The sequence below is a fragment of the Peromyscus leucopus genome, chromosome 3 (assembly GCF_004664715.2).
Source record: "Peromyscus leucopus breed LL Stock chromosome 3, UCI_PerLeu_2.1, whole genome shotgun sequence".
Lineage (NCBI taxonomy): Eukaryota > Metazoa > Chordata > Mammalia > Rodentia > Cricetidae > Peromyscus > Peromyscus leucopus.
The window spans coordinates 151,230,681-151,247,468 of NC_051065.1; the positions used below are offsets into that span (position 1 = coordinate 151,230,681).

General features: G+C 50.4%; 1 protein-coding gene across 1 annotated transcript; it reads left to right on the forward strand.

Annotated features, from left to right (window-relative positions):
* The first annotated feature begins 421 nt into the window (after nucleotides 1–421).
* On the forward strand, nucleotides 422–15,730 carry Wnt5b (Wnt family member 5B). The gene is made up of 4 exons (XM_028880499.2): nucleotides 422–555; nucleotides 2,485–2,732; nucleotides 8,265–8,557; nucleotides 14,370–15,730. Exons 1-4 carry the CDS (start codon nucleotides 437–439, stop codon nucleotides 14,826–14,828), a joined length of 1,119 nt encoding a protein of 372 aa, XP_028736332.1. The 5' UTR covers nucleotides 422–436; the 3' UTR covers nucleotides 14,829–15,730.
* The last annotated feature ends 1,058 nt before the right edge of the window (nucleotides 15,731–16,788 follow it).

The window sequence follows — 16,788 nt, forward strand, 5'->3', positions numbered from 1 at the left end:
GGTTTTTTTGTTTGTTTTTTAAGTGGGAGGATGGCCTTGTCTCTGTCCTCTTGTCCTGGGCTCTAGACGGGCAGGTGTGTGTCTTAATTGCTGCACGAGGCACACGCTTCTTTAAACGTCTGCTTTCATTTGCTTCACAGCTTGTTACAGGAACTGGGTCCTGAGTAGTAAGTAGTCCCACAGTGTAATGTAAGGGACTCAAAGGCCCTGTGGTGAGCAGATACCCAGTGAGAGGAGGCTGGAAAGGACTGAATTTCTGAGGGATGGGCAGGGGTGGGGTGGGGTGGGGAGCAGAATTTGCCTTCAGGTCCCTCCCACAGCTCATCCTTTGAGCTTTTCTGCACTCTATTCATCTCTCCTGGGCTCCTCATGTCTGTGGCATTTGCATGCTGACTCCCCTTTCCTTCTCTCTCTCCAGGGAGCTCCGCTTTGGAAGATGTTGGTCCCAGGGCACTGGGATGGGCTGAGGTTGACCATGCCCAGCCTGATGGTGATGTTTACAGCAGCTCTGCTCTCCAGCTGGGCCCAGCTACTGACTGATGCCAGCTCCTGGTGGTGAGTGAGAGGACTGAGGGCTAGCCTGGACTGACACCAGCTCCTGGTGGTGAGTGAGAGGACTGAGGGCTAGCCTGGACTGATGCCAGCTCCTGGTGGTGAGTGAGAGGACTGAGGGCTAGCCTGGACTGACACCAGCTCCTGGTGGTGAGTGAGAGGACTGAGGGCTAGCCTGGACTGATGCCAGCTCCTAGTGGTGAGTGAGAGGACTGAGGGCTAGCCTGGACTGACGCCAGCTCCTGGTGGTGAGTGAGAGGACTGAGGGCTAGCCTGGACTGACACCAGCTCCTGGTGGTGAGTGAGAGGACTGAGGGCTAGCCTGGACTGATGCCAGCTCCTGGTGGTGAGTGAGAAGACTGAGGGCTAGCCTGGACTGATGCCAGCTCCTGGTGGTGAGTGAGAAGACTGAGGGCTAGCTTGGACAGACCTTGAGGCTTCTTGAATAATCAAGATGTGAAGCAGGGCCCCAAGGGAGTGATCACACCATTATCTGAGAAGTACCAGGGCCCTCTTCCATCCCAGGAAGGCTGGGAGAGCTCATTTTCTCCCTTAGGCTCCCAGAGGTGAGGTTTTCATGAAAAGAATATAAGCTTTGTTCGTGTGATTTTTTTTTTCCCCCTTAGATCTTGTCTAAAACCTTTTCTGGAGGCCCCCCACCCTGTGAATTTTTACAAATAGCTTTTATTGTTATTTATCCAACAAAAAGAATATTGATAGCATGAATGAGACCCTGAAATCCATTCTTAGAAACACACACACACACACACACACACACACACACACACACACACACACACACACACATTATTAAGGCTGAGACAGGCAGACCAGTTGAGCCCAGTAGTTTAAGATCATCCTGTAGAGCACAGTGAGACCCCCATCACAAAAAAGGTGTGTAAATATTTGTGTGTGTATGTGTGTGTGTATATACATATATATATGCATACATACATATATATTATGGTGTTGTTATCTCTCTGTGTTTGTTTTTGTTTTGTTTTGCTGGTAGAAGCAGATGTAGTAAAATCCTACTAGATCAGTCTGAAGGCCAGAAGAGGGCTTTGTAGAAAGAACCAAGTAGGCTCTTCTGTTTTTGTTTTTTTAAGGCCACTACGTTTGCCAAGTAGACATGGAAGTGGTACAGCCTGTGCCCGACTCATGCTTTTATTCAGCTGGCAAATCCATAAGTCCCTCATCTAATGTAGCACTACATTTGTGATATGTGCCAGATGATGAGCAAAAGTCACCCCCAAGCTGATCAGCAGAAGGCTGGGATACACAGAGTGGGGAAAGAGAACGATTAGGGTGCATGGTCACGTGTATGAAGTGGATTCTGTCTTAAAGGCCTGAGGAGATTTGCATTAAGGGAATAGGTCACTTTCCGGCATGCACCCCACACTTGGCTAAACATCTTCTTCTTCCCCCTTCAGCAAGGTCTGTGCTCTCCTGATGCTCACCTTTTCTCTCCCTCAAGTGAATGGCGCCCTGCCCAACCCGTTCTGCCTACCCTCATCCTTTAAGACAGTTCACATTTTTGTTGTGTTTTTATGAGACAGGGTCTCACTATGTAGCTGTGGCTGTCCTGGAACTCACTACGCAGACCAGGCTGGCCTCAGACTCACAGAGATCCACCTGCCTCATGCTGGGATTAAAGGTGTGCACCGCCACACACTACCATCTCTTTATAAAGGCCTCAGGAGCCAACTGTCTGAGGCATACAGTATCTCAGATAGCATTTGTGCTTGTGCCTCAGTTTCCCTCATGTGTTTTTTGAAGGCATTGCACTCTGTGCTCAAGTTCCCTTCCAAATCCTTAGTCCAGAGCCTTGTATGTTGAGAACATTGCAGAGAGGGGATCTTGTGAAGGGTGTGGAGCTGCACACGGGTGCATTCACTGCGGGCCTCCCCCGTTTCTGGATTGCTATTGTAGGTCGTTAGCCCTGAACCCGGTGCAGAGACCCGAGATGTTCATCATTGGTGCTCAGCCTGTGTGCAGCCAGCTTCCCGGGCTTTCCCCAGGCCAGAGGAAGCTGTGTCAGTTGTATCAGGAGCACATGTCCTACATCGGGGAGGGAGCCAAGACGGGCATCCGGGAGTGCCAGCACCAATTCCGACAGAGGCGGTGGAACTGCAGCACTGTGGACGACGCCTCTGTCTTCGGCAGAGTCATGCAGATAGGTAAGAGGCCACTGGAGCTTGGCGTGCTCACAGGCTGCGTGTCTTCATGCCTGGGGCATGCCTCCTCCCCGATGATTGGTGCATTGATAGCATGCATGCAGGCCCTGCCGCATTCTTTCTGGGCTTGGAAGCGTGTTAGAAGGAAGAGAAAGCCCCAGAGTTATTAAAACAATAACTGCGTCACCCTGGGTTCCTCTGTGACAGGCTCACCCCGGGGCTGCCTGTGACTCACTCTGGGAGGGAACAGAACATCTGAGTAAGGAGGGAGTAGGTTCGAGACCTGCCTGCCATGGCTGCCAGTGTCTCAGTGCTAGAAGGGTCTGTTAAAGAAGTCTACAGAGTCTCGGGGCCGAAAAGTCCCAAATGGCGTATTTAACATCTGAGATTTTCACTTCTTCCACTCTTGCTCGTGAGCAGGAGGTGACAACTTGGTGCCAGATTGGTAACACCTGTCATTAACCAGGCCCAGGTAGGTCCAGCCTGGCTTTCTCCTTTGAGACAGGCTGTATGTGAAAGCAGTGAGAGAGGACCACTGCCCAGCATCCCCCTCCCCCGTCCGGCAGCTGGTGAGAGCATGGCTGTCCTATTGCCCAAATGGAGGTGTGATTTGAGTCTAATTGTCTTAGGTCCTTTTGAAATGCAATCCTCCCCTCCCTGGCAAGAAATTGAGAAACCAGGCCCTATTCTGCCTGGTCTTATCTCCAGGACCATAAAAGGAAGGTGTTGGTAGTCTTGTCTCTGCTTTCTCCCTGGACAGCTCCCTATCACTCTATGCATTCTGGAGTTAGCTGGTGCTGGGGCTTTCCCAAAGTAGAGTTCCAGCAGGATGCTTGAGGGCGCGAGTAGAGCTTTTAAAGTATTCTATCTGGGAGAACCCACTCCCACACTCCCACCCCCCACTCCCCACCCCACCTCCCCACACTCACTCCAGACATCTTCCCAAGCCTCCAATTGAAAAGTGAAAACAGGGAAATCTCCTTTGAACTCTGCCTTTGCCTTTGGGATTAGCTCTCTCTACATAGAAGGAATGTGCCTGTGATCCAGGATGGCCTCAGGGGCAGTTTTCACAGAAAACTGACTCGGCTTTTGGAGGGATTTACTTACTGATTCTTGAGGAGTCCTCTTGGCACTCAAATCCCTCCCCTGGCACAGTACCTGACCTGCCTACCCAGCTTTGGTGAGACTGAGACAAGGAGTGGCATCCTTGTCCCGCAAACAGGAGGATCCGATTTGATCTCCAGCACCCACATAAACGGCATGAGGACCCAAATTCAATCTGCAGTGCTCACATAGAAACATGGGTACAGCGAGGCATGCTTGTAATCCCAGTGCTGGAGAGGCAGAGACAGGCAGATCCCCCGGCCTTGCTGGCAGCCTGCCTAGCCAAACCTGTGAGCCCCAGGTCCTAGTGAGAGATCCTCTCTCTGAACACAAGATGGGTGGCTCCTGAGGAACAACAAGCAAGGCTGTGAGGCAGTGTGATGGAAAGCTGCCCTGGGAGAATTCAGAGACAAGACTAACACACCTTTTTATTGTCCTGGGAAGAAGAGCCAGTAGAATAGGGTCGGATTGGAATGCACATGTACCCACCCCCATTGCACACACCTGCACATGCACATGGGGTGGGGTGTCAGGAGTAGACGCTGTGAGTCTGATTGTGTAGTAGGGGCCTTGTGCAGGCCGGGCAGACCTTACAAAGGAGCATATCTTGCTTGATCTACTTCAGTTACCAGCAGGAGCACTTTGGTCTGACTGATTTTTCCTACTCATCGTTTTTTTTTTTTTTTTTTTTTTTTTTTTTTTTTTTTTTTTTTTTTTTTTTTTTTTGTGTGTGTGTGTGTGTGTGTGTGTGTGTGTGTGTGTGTGTGTGTGTGTGTAGTTGTTGTTTGTTTGAGACTGGAGCTCTCTATATGGCCCTGGATGCCCTGGAACTCTCTATGTAGACCAGGCTGGGCTTGAACTCCTAGAGATCAGCCCACCTCAGCCTCCCTAGTGCTGGGATTAAAGGCATGTGCCACCACACCTCAGCTCTCCCTCTCCTTTTTGTAGCTTCCCCGAAGGCTCTCCTTGCCTGAGAAGCTGCCCTTCCTCCTATGCCCCTGGATAGCTCCTTCTAGAATCTTGGGAGGTGTCCCTAGGCTCCCTTCTTCTTGAAGCCACAGCAAGAGTCATCACCAGAGGGCAGCAGAGCAGCTCAGAAGAGCAGCCTTACCTTGGAGCCTCTGCCCTCTGAGCAGTGGGACAGATGAGAGCAAGGCATTCTGTTTCCCTGGAGCTGGGAGATGTGAGGTCTCTGCAGTCGCTCTGTGGCCATGGCTTGCTAGCCTTGTATCTTTGGGATGGTTTGGCTTTACTTTTATCTGTGACTGTTTCATGTCTAGATACCTGCTCCCCTCCTCGAAATACACACACACACACACACACACACACACACACACACACACACACCTTATCTTACCTGCAGTAGGAAGCTCTCTTGCAGCAGATTTCTATGCAATACTCTCTTACCCACGACCCAAGTGCTTCCTCATGCAGTGAACACTGCATACTCTCAGAATCTGGTTATCCCCCTCTAGCAGAGGCAGAATGAGTCCAGTGTGCTGGAGTTCACTTTCAGATCCCAAGTCACCAGAACTCAGTTTGTGGCATCTGGTATATTACATTCAGAGATGGGTCCGTGACTTCAAAAGCCATTTGGAGAGGGCTGATTGGACTCTGGGAAGCATATTTGCTAAAGGAGGGTAAAAGAAATCAGACATCTGTAGCTTGGGAAAGGAACACATAAAAGGCATGTTTCTTGTTTTCAAACACTGGAGAGCTGTCAAATGGATGGGGGATTAGACAGTGCCGCTCCAGCAGGCAGAAATTACAAGGAGGCGTATTTTGGTTTCATATGAGAAGGAACTTTCTAGTGATAGAATCATTTTTAAAGGGAAAGGAAAAAAAGATGAATAAGCTGCTATGAAAGGCCAGCTATTCTTCTGAGGCATGCCGGAAGCTAATGCTTGTGGAGAATGGAAAGGGACCCTGTACTGGGGTGCCTAAGGTTCCATCCTGCTCCAGGTGGTGTGTCAGGAGTTGAGAGCGTTTCTAGAAGACTTCTCAGGCATGGCTCATTCAAAACAGAGTCCAGTCTGCTTCGTTAAGAGCACCATAATGCTCTTCCAGAGGACTCAAGTTCAGTTCCCAGCACCTACATTAGACTGCTCATAACTGCCTATGACTCCAGCTCCAGGGGATCCAGCACCCTCTTCTGGCCTCCACAGGTACTGCACTCATGTGCACATTTCCTTACGAAGACAAACACACATATACAATGTAAAATACAACAGTTTTGTTTTTAAAGAACTTCTTGGACTTTCTCAGCATTCACTGCTGTAGTCAGCGCTGGGGCAAGTGTCAGTTATGAGTAGGGCCTGCTGCCATTAGGGGGAGGTTGCAGGGGGTGTTCCTGTTTACAGATGACCAGAGCTGATCATGGTTAATTGCGGAAAACCGATTCACTCAGTGTGATCTGATTCCTGGCATCGCTGTGTAGTGCCAAGGTAATTGAGAAGCAGGGATCACTCCAGACCTTTCCTCTAAGATTCATTTTATTGTTTATTTATACGTACATATGTGTGCCTAAGTATGTGGATGAAGAAGCCGGAGGAGGGCATTGGATCCTCTGGAACTGGGGTCACAGGGGCCCGTGAGCCACCTGACATGGGTGCTGGGAACTAAACTCCAGCCTTCTGCAAGAGCAGAAACGTTCTTAGCTATGGAGCCATCTCCCTGGCCTTCACACCTTTTTAAAAAACACTTTCTTTCTAACAATTTACTTATTTTCATGTTGTGTGCATTGCTGTTTTGCCCATGTGTATGTCTGTGTGATGGTGTCTTCTGAGCTGCCATGTGGGTGCTGGGATTTGAACCCAGGTCCTCCGGAAGAGCAGCCAGGGCACTTAACCGCTGAGCCATCTCTCCAGCCCGCCTTCATACCTTTTAACTGATTACAGGCTTCTGCCTCTTCACTCTCCAGGACAGGACTGTGGTGTCTCCTTCCCATTGTGGAGGCTTGGGGGAGTCACAGAGGGAGAACATTCTACCTGGTACAAGATCAAGTCCAGGAGGAGTCTGTGACCTGCCGAGAACCACCTCTCTCAACACCCCACACGAGTGTCCTTTGTTATTTGTTACAACGGCTTTAAGGGGATGTCATTCATGTCATGTACAGTTCACCATTTAAAGGTGTACCGTTTAGTGGTCTCCAGTGTATTACTACATGTGCGACTGTAACCACTAATTCCAGAGCATTTGTGTCGTCCCTTACCTGTCACTGTCTAGTTCCCACCCCCAGCCCTAGGCTACCGCTAATCTCTGTGGATTTTTCCCATTCTGGACATCCCTATAAATAGGAACAAACAATACATGACCTCTTCACTTGATGCAATTATTTAAAGGTTTATCCATGTCGTGGCATATGTTGGTACTTCAGTCCCATTAACATTTCACTGTATGGCTAATGGCACATTGTCTTTATCTGTCCATTGATGATAATTGGCTTCTTTTGTTCTTTCTTTTCTTCTTCTTCTTTTTTTGTAGTCATTATGAATCATGCTGCAATGAGGATCCATGGGGAAACATTTGGACACATATCTTTGTTTCCGTTGGGCATATTTTTAGGAATGCAATTGCGGGGTCATCTGGGAACTCTGCTAACCCTTTCAGTTGCTGCTAGGCTGATTTCCAAAGCATCTGCACCCAATAACGTTCTCATCCACAGTGCAGCAGAGCACGTACCATGGGAGGTTGTTTGTTTGTTTGTTGTTGTTGTTGTTTTTCCAGACAGGGTCTCACTGTGGAGCTCTGGCTGTCCTGGAACTCACTGTGTAGACCTGAAACTCACAGAGATCCACCTGCCTCTGCTTCTTCCTGAGGGCTGGGATCAAAGCCTGGCCCTGATGCTCTTAAATTGAGAGACATGGTGAGGCCCAGGGGAAAGAGAGGGAAAATGTAGGGCTGTTGTCTAGTTCACTTTCTATGCCTGGCCTCTGCCAGGGTCCCACTAGACAGGGACAGCCATGAAGAGGACAGACACACAGATGTGTAGCTTGTGGGTGGGAGAGAAATGGTGTCTGAAGGAGAAGCCATTCTTACCTGGGTGCGGGCTTGTTCTGTTAATCTCATACTTTCTTCTTCAGCCTCATCCTGATAGCCCCAAATGGTCCATCAGTTGCAGGAAGCCCACCCCCCCCCTCTCCTTACAGCTCCTCCAAGGAGTGGCTGTAGGGTCCTAGAAAGTACAATGGGTTGAGTGTTGACCAGGCCTGGGCGGGGGGGTCAGAGTAGAGCTGGGACCAAGAGGCAGAAGTCAAAAATGGGTCAAGGTCAGCCCATTGCAAAGAGTGTCTAACCCTCCGTGCCGTGGAAAGGGCAAGCGTTCCCCTGGGACACTGGTTCCCACAGGGCCAGCCCCAGCCAAGCAGAGGGAGGGAGAGGCCGTCCGCGGAGGAGCGTGACCTGCGTACCTTCTGCTGCCCCTTGCTGCAGGTAGCCGGGAGACCGCCTTCACCTATGCAGTGAGTGCTGCTGGCGTGGTGAATGCCATCAGCCGCGCCTGCCGAGAGGGTGAGCTGTCCACCTGTGGCTGCAGCCGGACCGCCAGGCCCAAGGACCTGCCACGAGACTGGCTCTGGGGTGGCTGTGGGGACAATGTGGAGTACGGCTACCGCTTTGCCAAGGAGTTTGTGGACGCCCGAGAGCGTGAGAAGAACTTCGCCAAGGGATCAGAGGAGCAAGGCCGAGCCCTCATGAACCTGCAGAACAACGAGGCTGGCCGCCGGGTAAGCCGTGTTGTCCTCACTGCCGAGGAGCTAAGGGTGTAGACCTGCCTGCCCCCTTGTCACTGAGCTGGACCCACGTCTAGTGTAGTTGTCTGTCTTTCTGTCTTTCTCTCTCTCTTTCTCTCTCTCTTTCTTTCTTTCTTTCTTTCTTTCTTTCTTTCTTTCTTTCTTTCTTTCTTTCTTTCTTTCTTTCTTCCTTCCTTCCTTCCTTCCTTCCTTCCTTTCTGTCTTTCTCTCTCTCTTTCTTCCTTCCTTTCTTTCTCTCTCTCTTTCTTTCTCTCTCTCTCTCTCTTTCTTTCTTTCTTTTTTTCTTTTTTGGTTTTTCAAGACAGTGTTTCAGTGTGTAACAGCCCTGCTGACCTGGAACTCACTCTGTAAACCATGTTGGCCTCGAACTCACTTATATCTGCCTGCCTCTATGGGTGTTGGGATTAAAGGCGTGTGCCACCACTGCCCAGCTATTGTCTTTCTTTTTAGGGATGTGGAGTAGTTTTTTGTTTGTTGGTTAGCGGTTGTTTGTTTTGGGATAGGATCTCTCTCTGTAGCTCTGACTGGAATGCGCAATGTAGACCAGGCTGGCCTGAAACTCAAGAGATCCACCTGCCTCTGGCTCTTGAGTACTGGCTTTTTGTTTTGTTTTTGTTTGGTTGTTTGTTTGTTTGGTTGGTTGGTTGAGTTTTTGAGACAGGGTTTCTCTGTGTAGCTGGCTGTTTTGAAACTTGCTCTGTAGATCAAGCTGGCCTTGAATTCGGAGATCCACCTGTCTTTGCCTTTCAAGTACTCGGATTAAAGGCATAGGCCACCTCCAACCAGCTTGTATTTGTTTTTTAAAACAAGGTCTTACTTGTTGCCTAGGCTGACTTCAAACTCCTGGGCTCATGACATCCTCCTGCCTCAGCCTCCCACGAGCTGGGACTACAGGTGTCCATCAGACTCCTGGCTCCTGACTCATTTTTCTAACTTTATCACTTCAGAAGGACATTGGTCCCTCCAGGACTGAGGTGCAGTGTTTGCTCTTGGCCAGCCCTCCTCATAATGATTGGATGTTTAGGCCATTAACCCTAGCCTGGGAGAACGGTTTGTTACAGCATGAGGTGAGCCTGGGCCTGACTCTGAAGAGCTGCTGTGAGCAGATACAGAGCCCCGGCCCAGACACACTTGGGTAATGGCAGATGCACTCCGTATGGGCGGTGTTAGCTGGAGCGGGAGTGAGGAAACACCACCGTCTCCTAAGCTTTGGGTTTAGTAGAAGATAAAACACGGGTGACTTGTCACAGCAGCACATGCCTGGTTGTCATCGTTCCCTGTCCTCTTCCACTGTCCCCACGACCTCTGGGGACAGCACGATGGCAGGCCTACCCTTTACTCCTTACAGCTCCCTCAGATGGCGCCTCTGAGCACAGCCGCCCCACTGAGGCCCATCACCCATCTCTTCAGCTCTTGAATGCCCACTTTCTATCCTCTTTCAAGGTCGGACATCTATAATCGCAGGTACAAAGGAGGCTGAGGCAGGAGGATCGCTTGAGCCCTCAGGGCCAGGCTGAGTGTGACCCTACCTCAAAAACAAAACAAAATAGGTCTGAGCTCAAAGGCCACCCAGACCTTACACCCACTCCTCACGGGCCTCTTGCGCCTGAACCTGAGTGGAGCAGGTTACGCTTTTCTTGAGGTATTTCTCACCCTCCTTTTCTCTGGTGAAGGTCGGTTACGCTGACTATGGTTTTTTGTAACACCCTTTACCTGGCTTTGCACGGTCCGGCACATGAGTTCGAGAGCAGTTTCTGTTGTCTCCTAACGGGTCAGGAAGGGGTCTGCTTCACAGACCGAGGGAAGGGGCTGTGTGGTAGCCCTGCTCTGAGCGCCTATCTGGCACTGTGGCAATGTCAGGAGGCAGGCAGCATTCTGACTGGACGGAAGGTGGAGGGGAGACGTGGTCTCCCTCCCTTCGCTTCCCAGTTTGACTCTACTTTGGCTGCCCCCCCCCCCCCGTTTTATTGCCCTTAATCGTTTGTTTGCACTGGCCCCTTCTCTGTGGCCTTCCTCTGTCTGTCCAGCCCTTTGATGACCTCTTTTCCTGCCTTGCTCTGTCTGGCTCCCAGGCGTGAGCTCCTTCCCTGGACACTGCACTCCTCTTCCTCAGCCCTTTGTCTCTCCCTCTGCCACAGACCGCTCCAGGGTGGGAATACTTGTCCCTCTATGTTTTTTTCTTTTTAATCACTGTCCAAGGAACTCCAGCTGTCAATCACCACCTGGGACAGCCGTATCGTGTTTAGCTCCCGCCTCCTCATACGCACAGGAAGTTCCCCAGGGAGCATTGCACAGTGGCAGGGTTGAAAGAGCCCAGACTAGTACTTTAAGACCCAAATCAGCAGGAACAGCAACAGACGATCTGCCATCTGCCATCTTGCCCACCAGCAGAAGTCCCATGTGCGTTGGCAGAAGTCTCTCTGGGCTCATAAGCAGCGCTGGCAGCTTCCTCTGGACAGAGGGGCGAGACCAGCAAGCTGGTACTGCTCAGCCACACAAGGATATCTATGCAGATAAAAAGGCCTGCCAGGAGGTGGTGGCGCAGGCCTTTAGTCCCAGCACTCAGAAGAGAGAGGCAGATGGAGCTCTGAGTTCAAGGCCAGCCTGGTATACAGAGAGAGTTCCAGGACAGCCAGGGCTACACAGTGAAACCCTGTCTCCAAAAAAAAAAAAAAAAAAAAAAAAAAGCACTCAGGGAGAGTGGAAGCCTGTGTGGTAACATGCTCGTCGTACCAAGTATAGTACTGTATGAGATAAACGTGGCCTGGGACCTTAATATTTGGGGGAGGAGGGGCAAAAAAAAAAAAAACCAAACAAACCCGAAAGCAAAAACGAAAACAACACTTACCTGAGACAGGGTTTCACTATGTAGCCCTAGCAAGTCTGGAACTAGTTATGTAGCCCAGGCTGGACTTGAACCCACAGCAGTCATCCTGCCTCTGCCTTTCCAGTACTAGGGTAATAGGCATTAGCCACCAACTCCAGGTCTTTAAAAAAAAAAAAAAAAAAAAAACATTGGAAAGGGGTATTAAGAATGACACAGGGTCTCTTTATGTAGCCCAGGCTAGCCACAAACTCATGCCAGTCCTCCCCCTTTAGCCTCCCAGAGTGCTGGGATTACAGGTGTGACTACTACACTACTAACCGGGACTGAACCTTTTTTTAAAATAGCATTTTGTCACCTTTTGTGGCTCTGGGGATCAAACTGAGGGTCTTACACATGCTAGACAAATGTTCTAGCCTGAACTACAGCCCCAGCCCCACACTATATTAGCGTTTTTAGTAAGCAGGAAGGAAGGGCCTCACATTAACATTCCATTCTCTTTCTTCACAGAAATATCAGTAATAAAACACCAAAAAAAGGAACAAATATTACAATTTCTGCAGTGTCTTCACTGCAAGTGTCTTCACTTGCCCTTCAGGGCAAGGACAGGGTGGATTTCTAAATAGTGAAGGGAAACAACAGCATTTTTCCTTAGACTTGCGTGAGGATCCCGTCCATATCTGTGAGCTGGTTCCTGCCCCCCAGGATTTATTCCCGTTACAGACATTTATCCTGTTCCCTGGTGGCTCAGCAGCTACTGTGTGCACAGCCACAGACCCTTAACACTTCCCTTCCCACATCGCCAGATGCTGCCTCTTCCGTAAGCCAAGGACCATTTCTAGAGAGAGGCAGGCTAGAGCTCAGGCCTGTGACTTAGGCCAGAAGCTGACTGCAGAGACTCTCGGTGAAGTTTCTGGTGAGGGTGGAGAGGGGAGCTGGGGGTGGGTTGTCCTTGGTAGTTGTCAGGCCAAGTGTTGGTGCCTCTAACCTTGGGGGAAGGTCTCCCTCCCTTTCCTGTGCTAAGTTAACATAGGCTACCAGGTTGGAATTCAGAAGTGATTGGGCTAGCTCCCTTCTGCATGGGCCCGATGGGTTCCCATGACTCTCTAGAGATTGTTTCTCCACTGAAAAGTCCAGGGAATAATCCCCCATTAAGAAAACAACCTTTTAAATAGTCCAGGAGCTGCTAGGGGCTGCTGTTTCTGGCACCTGTGGTGGTCTCTGCTCAGCATTGAATAAAGACACGATCCGGGAACTCTTGAAAAGACATCTAAGGGCAACCCTGGAGAAATGAGCCCCGACTCTGTTGGGGACAGCAGCTGTGGCCAGGAAACTGTTCTGAGGCAGAGATGCATTTTTACCCTGCCTTCTGTACCGTGGGACAACTTCCAAGGCTGATACATCAGTGTTCTTTTGTTGAAAAGTACTTAGTGACCAGCTCTCTGCTCTACTCTGCTTTATAAATTTGATTTTGAAACAGCCCAAGTTCAAGTCCACTCCACAGTGTTAAGATTCAGTGACTTCCAAAGTCAGTTTGTTCTGGAACAAATGCAGCTGTGGGTGGGCTCACCACCCTGCTCACTGGCATAGGCCTTACCTTCCCCCTTACTCCCAGCCTCCCCCAGCCGAGTGTGAGGGTTGGGATGGCGGGGGAGGGGGGTCCCATGGACAGATGTGGTAGCTCCCAGGAAGTTCCTGCTAACCAAATGTCAGCCCTAGGACGGAAACCATTCAGTTTGGGAGGAATTTGGTAGGGTCTGGGAGGATTTTGGGCTAACCCAGGCCATGACAGCATGTGCAAAAACTGAATCCTTTCTCTTCTGACTCGTGCTCCAAATTGTGCAAAAGCTAGACATGTTTTGTTGGGTTTTCTCTGTTTGAAAATTGGATCAACAGAGAAAAATTTGAGCCAGGAGCAACGGCTCACATCTGTAGTTCCAGCTGCTCAGGAGACTGTGGTAAGATCACTTGAGCCCCAAAGTTTGAGAACAGCCTGTACAACATGAGAGGATTCTGTTTAAAGAAAATGGAGGGTGTGGGGCGGGGGAGGTGAGCGAGATGTAGTTCAGTGGTGGAGCGATTGCCTACCGAGCATAAGGCCCGGGGGTGGGGGTGGGGGGGGTTGATCCCCAGCACTGTATCAACTGGTGAGGGTGACACCTGCCTACAGTCTCAACACTCAGGAGCTAGGAGGGCAAGGATCAGACGTTCAAGGATCAGGGAGATGGTTCAGTGGGTAGAACCAATTGCTACCCAAGTCCAGTAAACCCACTGGGGTCTCCAGAACCTATCATAGCTCCATGCAGTGATGCACTTCTGTAACCCCAGCACTTCTGCAGCAAGGTGGGGAACAGAGCCTGGGATCACCTGGCAGTGTGTGGGCCAGCTGGCCTGGAGCGTGCGGTGACGCAGCAGAGATTAGAGGGGCCCCGAGTGTGAGCCTTGGAACCCGCGGAAAGGCAAAAGGAGAGAACGAAGTCTTCAGAGCTGTCCTCTGACCTTTGCGTGCACAGGAATAATATCATGAGAGAATGAGACAAGAGAGATCCTGCCTCAAAACAAGTAGAAGTCAAGAACTGACTACCCAAAAGTCCTCTGATGTCTGTGCGAGCACCGTGGCACGTGTTCACCCACTGTCTCTGTCTCTGTCTTTCTGTCTCTGTCTCTGTCTCTGTCTCTGTCTCTGTCTCTCTCTCTCTCTCTCTCTCTCTCTCTCTCACACACACACACACACACACACACCACATTTTAAAAAAGATTTTTTTTGAAGATGGATATCTGGGAGTACTGTAGGAGTTGGTTCTCTCCTTCTGCCTTGTAAGCTCCAGGGATCAAACTCAGGTTGTGAGGCTTGGCAGCGAGGCCCTTTTCCCGCTGAGTCCACTGGCCCACCTCTCCACCTCCTTAACCTTGTCTGTGATGGAGGGCTTCTCCTTCTTACTCCCCTTTCTCCTCCCCCAGGCTGTGTATAAGATGGCTGATGTCGCCTGCAAGTGTCACGGAGTCTCCGGGTCCTGCAGCCTCAAGACCTGCTGGCTTCAGCTGGCTGAGTTCCGCAAGGTGGGGGACCGGTTGAAGGAGAAGTACGACAGCGCCGCGGCCATGCGCATCACCCGCCAGGGCAAGCTGGAGCTGGCCAACAGCCGCTTCAACCAGCCCACCCCGGAGGACCTGGTCTACGTGGACCCCAGCCCTGACTACTGCCTGCGCAACGAGACCACGGGCTCCCTGGGCACCCAGGGCCGCCTCTGCAACAAGACCTCGGAGGGCATGGATGGCTGCGAGCTCATGTGCTGCGGCCGCGGCTATGACCGCTTCAAGAGCGTCCAGGTGGAGCGCTGCCACTGCAGGTTCCACTGGTGCTGCTTCGTCAGGTGCAAAAAATGCACTGAGATTGTGGACCAGTACGTCTGTAAGTGACGGCGCCCACGCCTCCAGCCCCCTCCCCTCTGCCTCACAGAAGTCTATGTTATATAAATCTATCTAAATATATTTTATATTTGTACAAACGACTGGATGGATGATGCATACGCAAGAGAGGAAAATGGAGAGGAAGAACTTAAGAGACGCTGGCCCTCTGTGAGGACTGGGCTTTGCTGGTCGTCTCTAGCTGGTGGGAGCGAAATGGGCTTTTCCCTGCTTTCTGGCCAGAACTCTCAGGACACAGGGGCTTGAGAGTGTCTTTGCGCCATAGCCTCTAGGGAAGAGGCGGTGATTAGATGAAGGAGCTGGGCTTGTTTCAGATCTGCAGTCCTTTGGGGAAGATGAGTATCTCTGACCCCGGCCAGGAGACCCAGGGGCCCTGTGGAAGGTGGAGGCCTGTCAACCCCGATGGTGGCCCAGGTCTGCCCCAGCATGGAGACAGCTTTAGCAAGGGTCCCAGTCCTCGCTTCTTTTCTCATCTGAGTCCACACAGTTGCAGGAAAGGAAGGCTCCTTCCCCGGTACTAGGGAGAGGTCTCAAGTCACTCTGGCTGGTGACTGTAAGGGACCTGTGCCTCCCTGGACTCTGGATCTGTGTTCTGATGAGAATGTCACCAGCTCCTGCCACAAGCCCCTAGGCCAAGAGAAAGATGGTCACTTATCCAGCCACACCACGGAAGACGTGAAGCAAGCCTGGGTTTGGACTGGGGATGAAGTGCCTGTTGTACTGTCTTCTTGCATGGGGCAGGAAGCTGTTGTTGCTGCTGCTGTTCCTTCCTCTGTCAGGGAGGCCTCACGAACAAAAGGGCATGCTGGCAGGTCAGCTCTACTGCCTTGTGTGTTCCTCATCTCTGCCCAGATGTACAGTGTTCCTCTGACATTAAAATATCTTTTACTGAGGTTTCTCTCCCTCTCCTTATTTGGGCACACAATTATCTCTCATGATTCTCTTTTGATATTTTACTTATTTTTTGGTGCTAAGGATGAAACTCAGGATATCCTGATGTTACAGGGTTTGTGATCCCGGGGGGGGGGGGGAACCATAGACTCAATCTAATTATAATTAAAGATTTATTTATTAACTGCTAGCAGGACGAACAATCTCCGAGCCAAATTTGAGATTGCCGTGAGAAGGGAAACAAGGGAAGGATTTTTAAAGGGGAAAACCACAAGAAGACTTTTCAATATCTATGCAAGCAAGCAAAAACTGATCTGTTCTGCCAAGTTAAGTGACCCCAAACAGTCTTTGGGTATCTATGTAAGCAAGTTACAGATGCTAGAAAGACATTTAGTCATATCAGAATTAAGTAGGGAGTCATGACTGTACATTTTTTGCTAGAGATCACTGAGTCAAGGTTACTGGGAAATTATCTTCCAGGGACTGGAGTCAGAGACAAATGGCTGGTGGATACCAAGATGGATAGCCCACATTTTGAGTAATCCTTTTTGTAACTCTCTGATTTTAACAGGTACTTGTAGTACTGAAGGAGCGTGGAGGCCAGCATGCACTTTGGTATGCTAATAGGCACCATAGATAGCCGTTTGTTATTTTTAACAGTAACGGGAAAATGGCTCCTTTGGTAGAAGGGAACTAGTTTCTTTGGATCTAACATCCTAGCCTTCTGTTAATGATAAGGGGCACCGTAGTCTCTCCTGTAACTGCTTCTCAGCTGAGATAGGACATTGTTGTTAGGGCCCAGGAAGGCTGGAATGCCAGTCAAAGGCCAGGAAGGGACAAGTTACATCTGGTTCACTGTCCAGGTTCTGTGGACCACCTGGGGCTAGTGAAGTTCAGGTAGCTTTGGAACAGTCTGGAATGCTGGTCCAAAGCTGGGGCTCAAGCTGGTAGGAAATTTTGTCAGAAGCATTTGGTTTACATTAGCTTTCAGCAAGTCCAGGGCCTGCTAGTTTCAAAGGACCACCTGAGGCTGGTGTGTTTGGAGCAGTTTGTAGTCTTT

Bases quoted from the DNA above. Each gene is read 5' to 3' on its own strand.
- Wnt5b (XM_028880499.2), top strand. From the start codon at position 437: ATGTTGGTCCCAGGGCACTGGGATGGGCTGAGGTTGACCATGCCCAGC. The intron at 2,733-8,264 runs GTAAGAGGCCAC...CCCTTGCTGCAG, and splicing joins CGGCAGAGTCATGCAGATAG to GTAGCCGGGAGACCGCCTTC. The intron at 8,558-14,369 runs GTAAGCCGTGTT...CTCCTCCCCCAG, and splicing joins ACAACGAGGCTGGCCGCCGG to GCTGTGTATAAGATGGCTGA.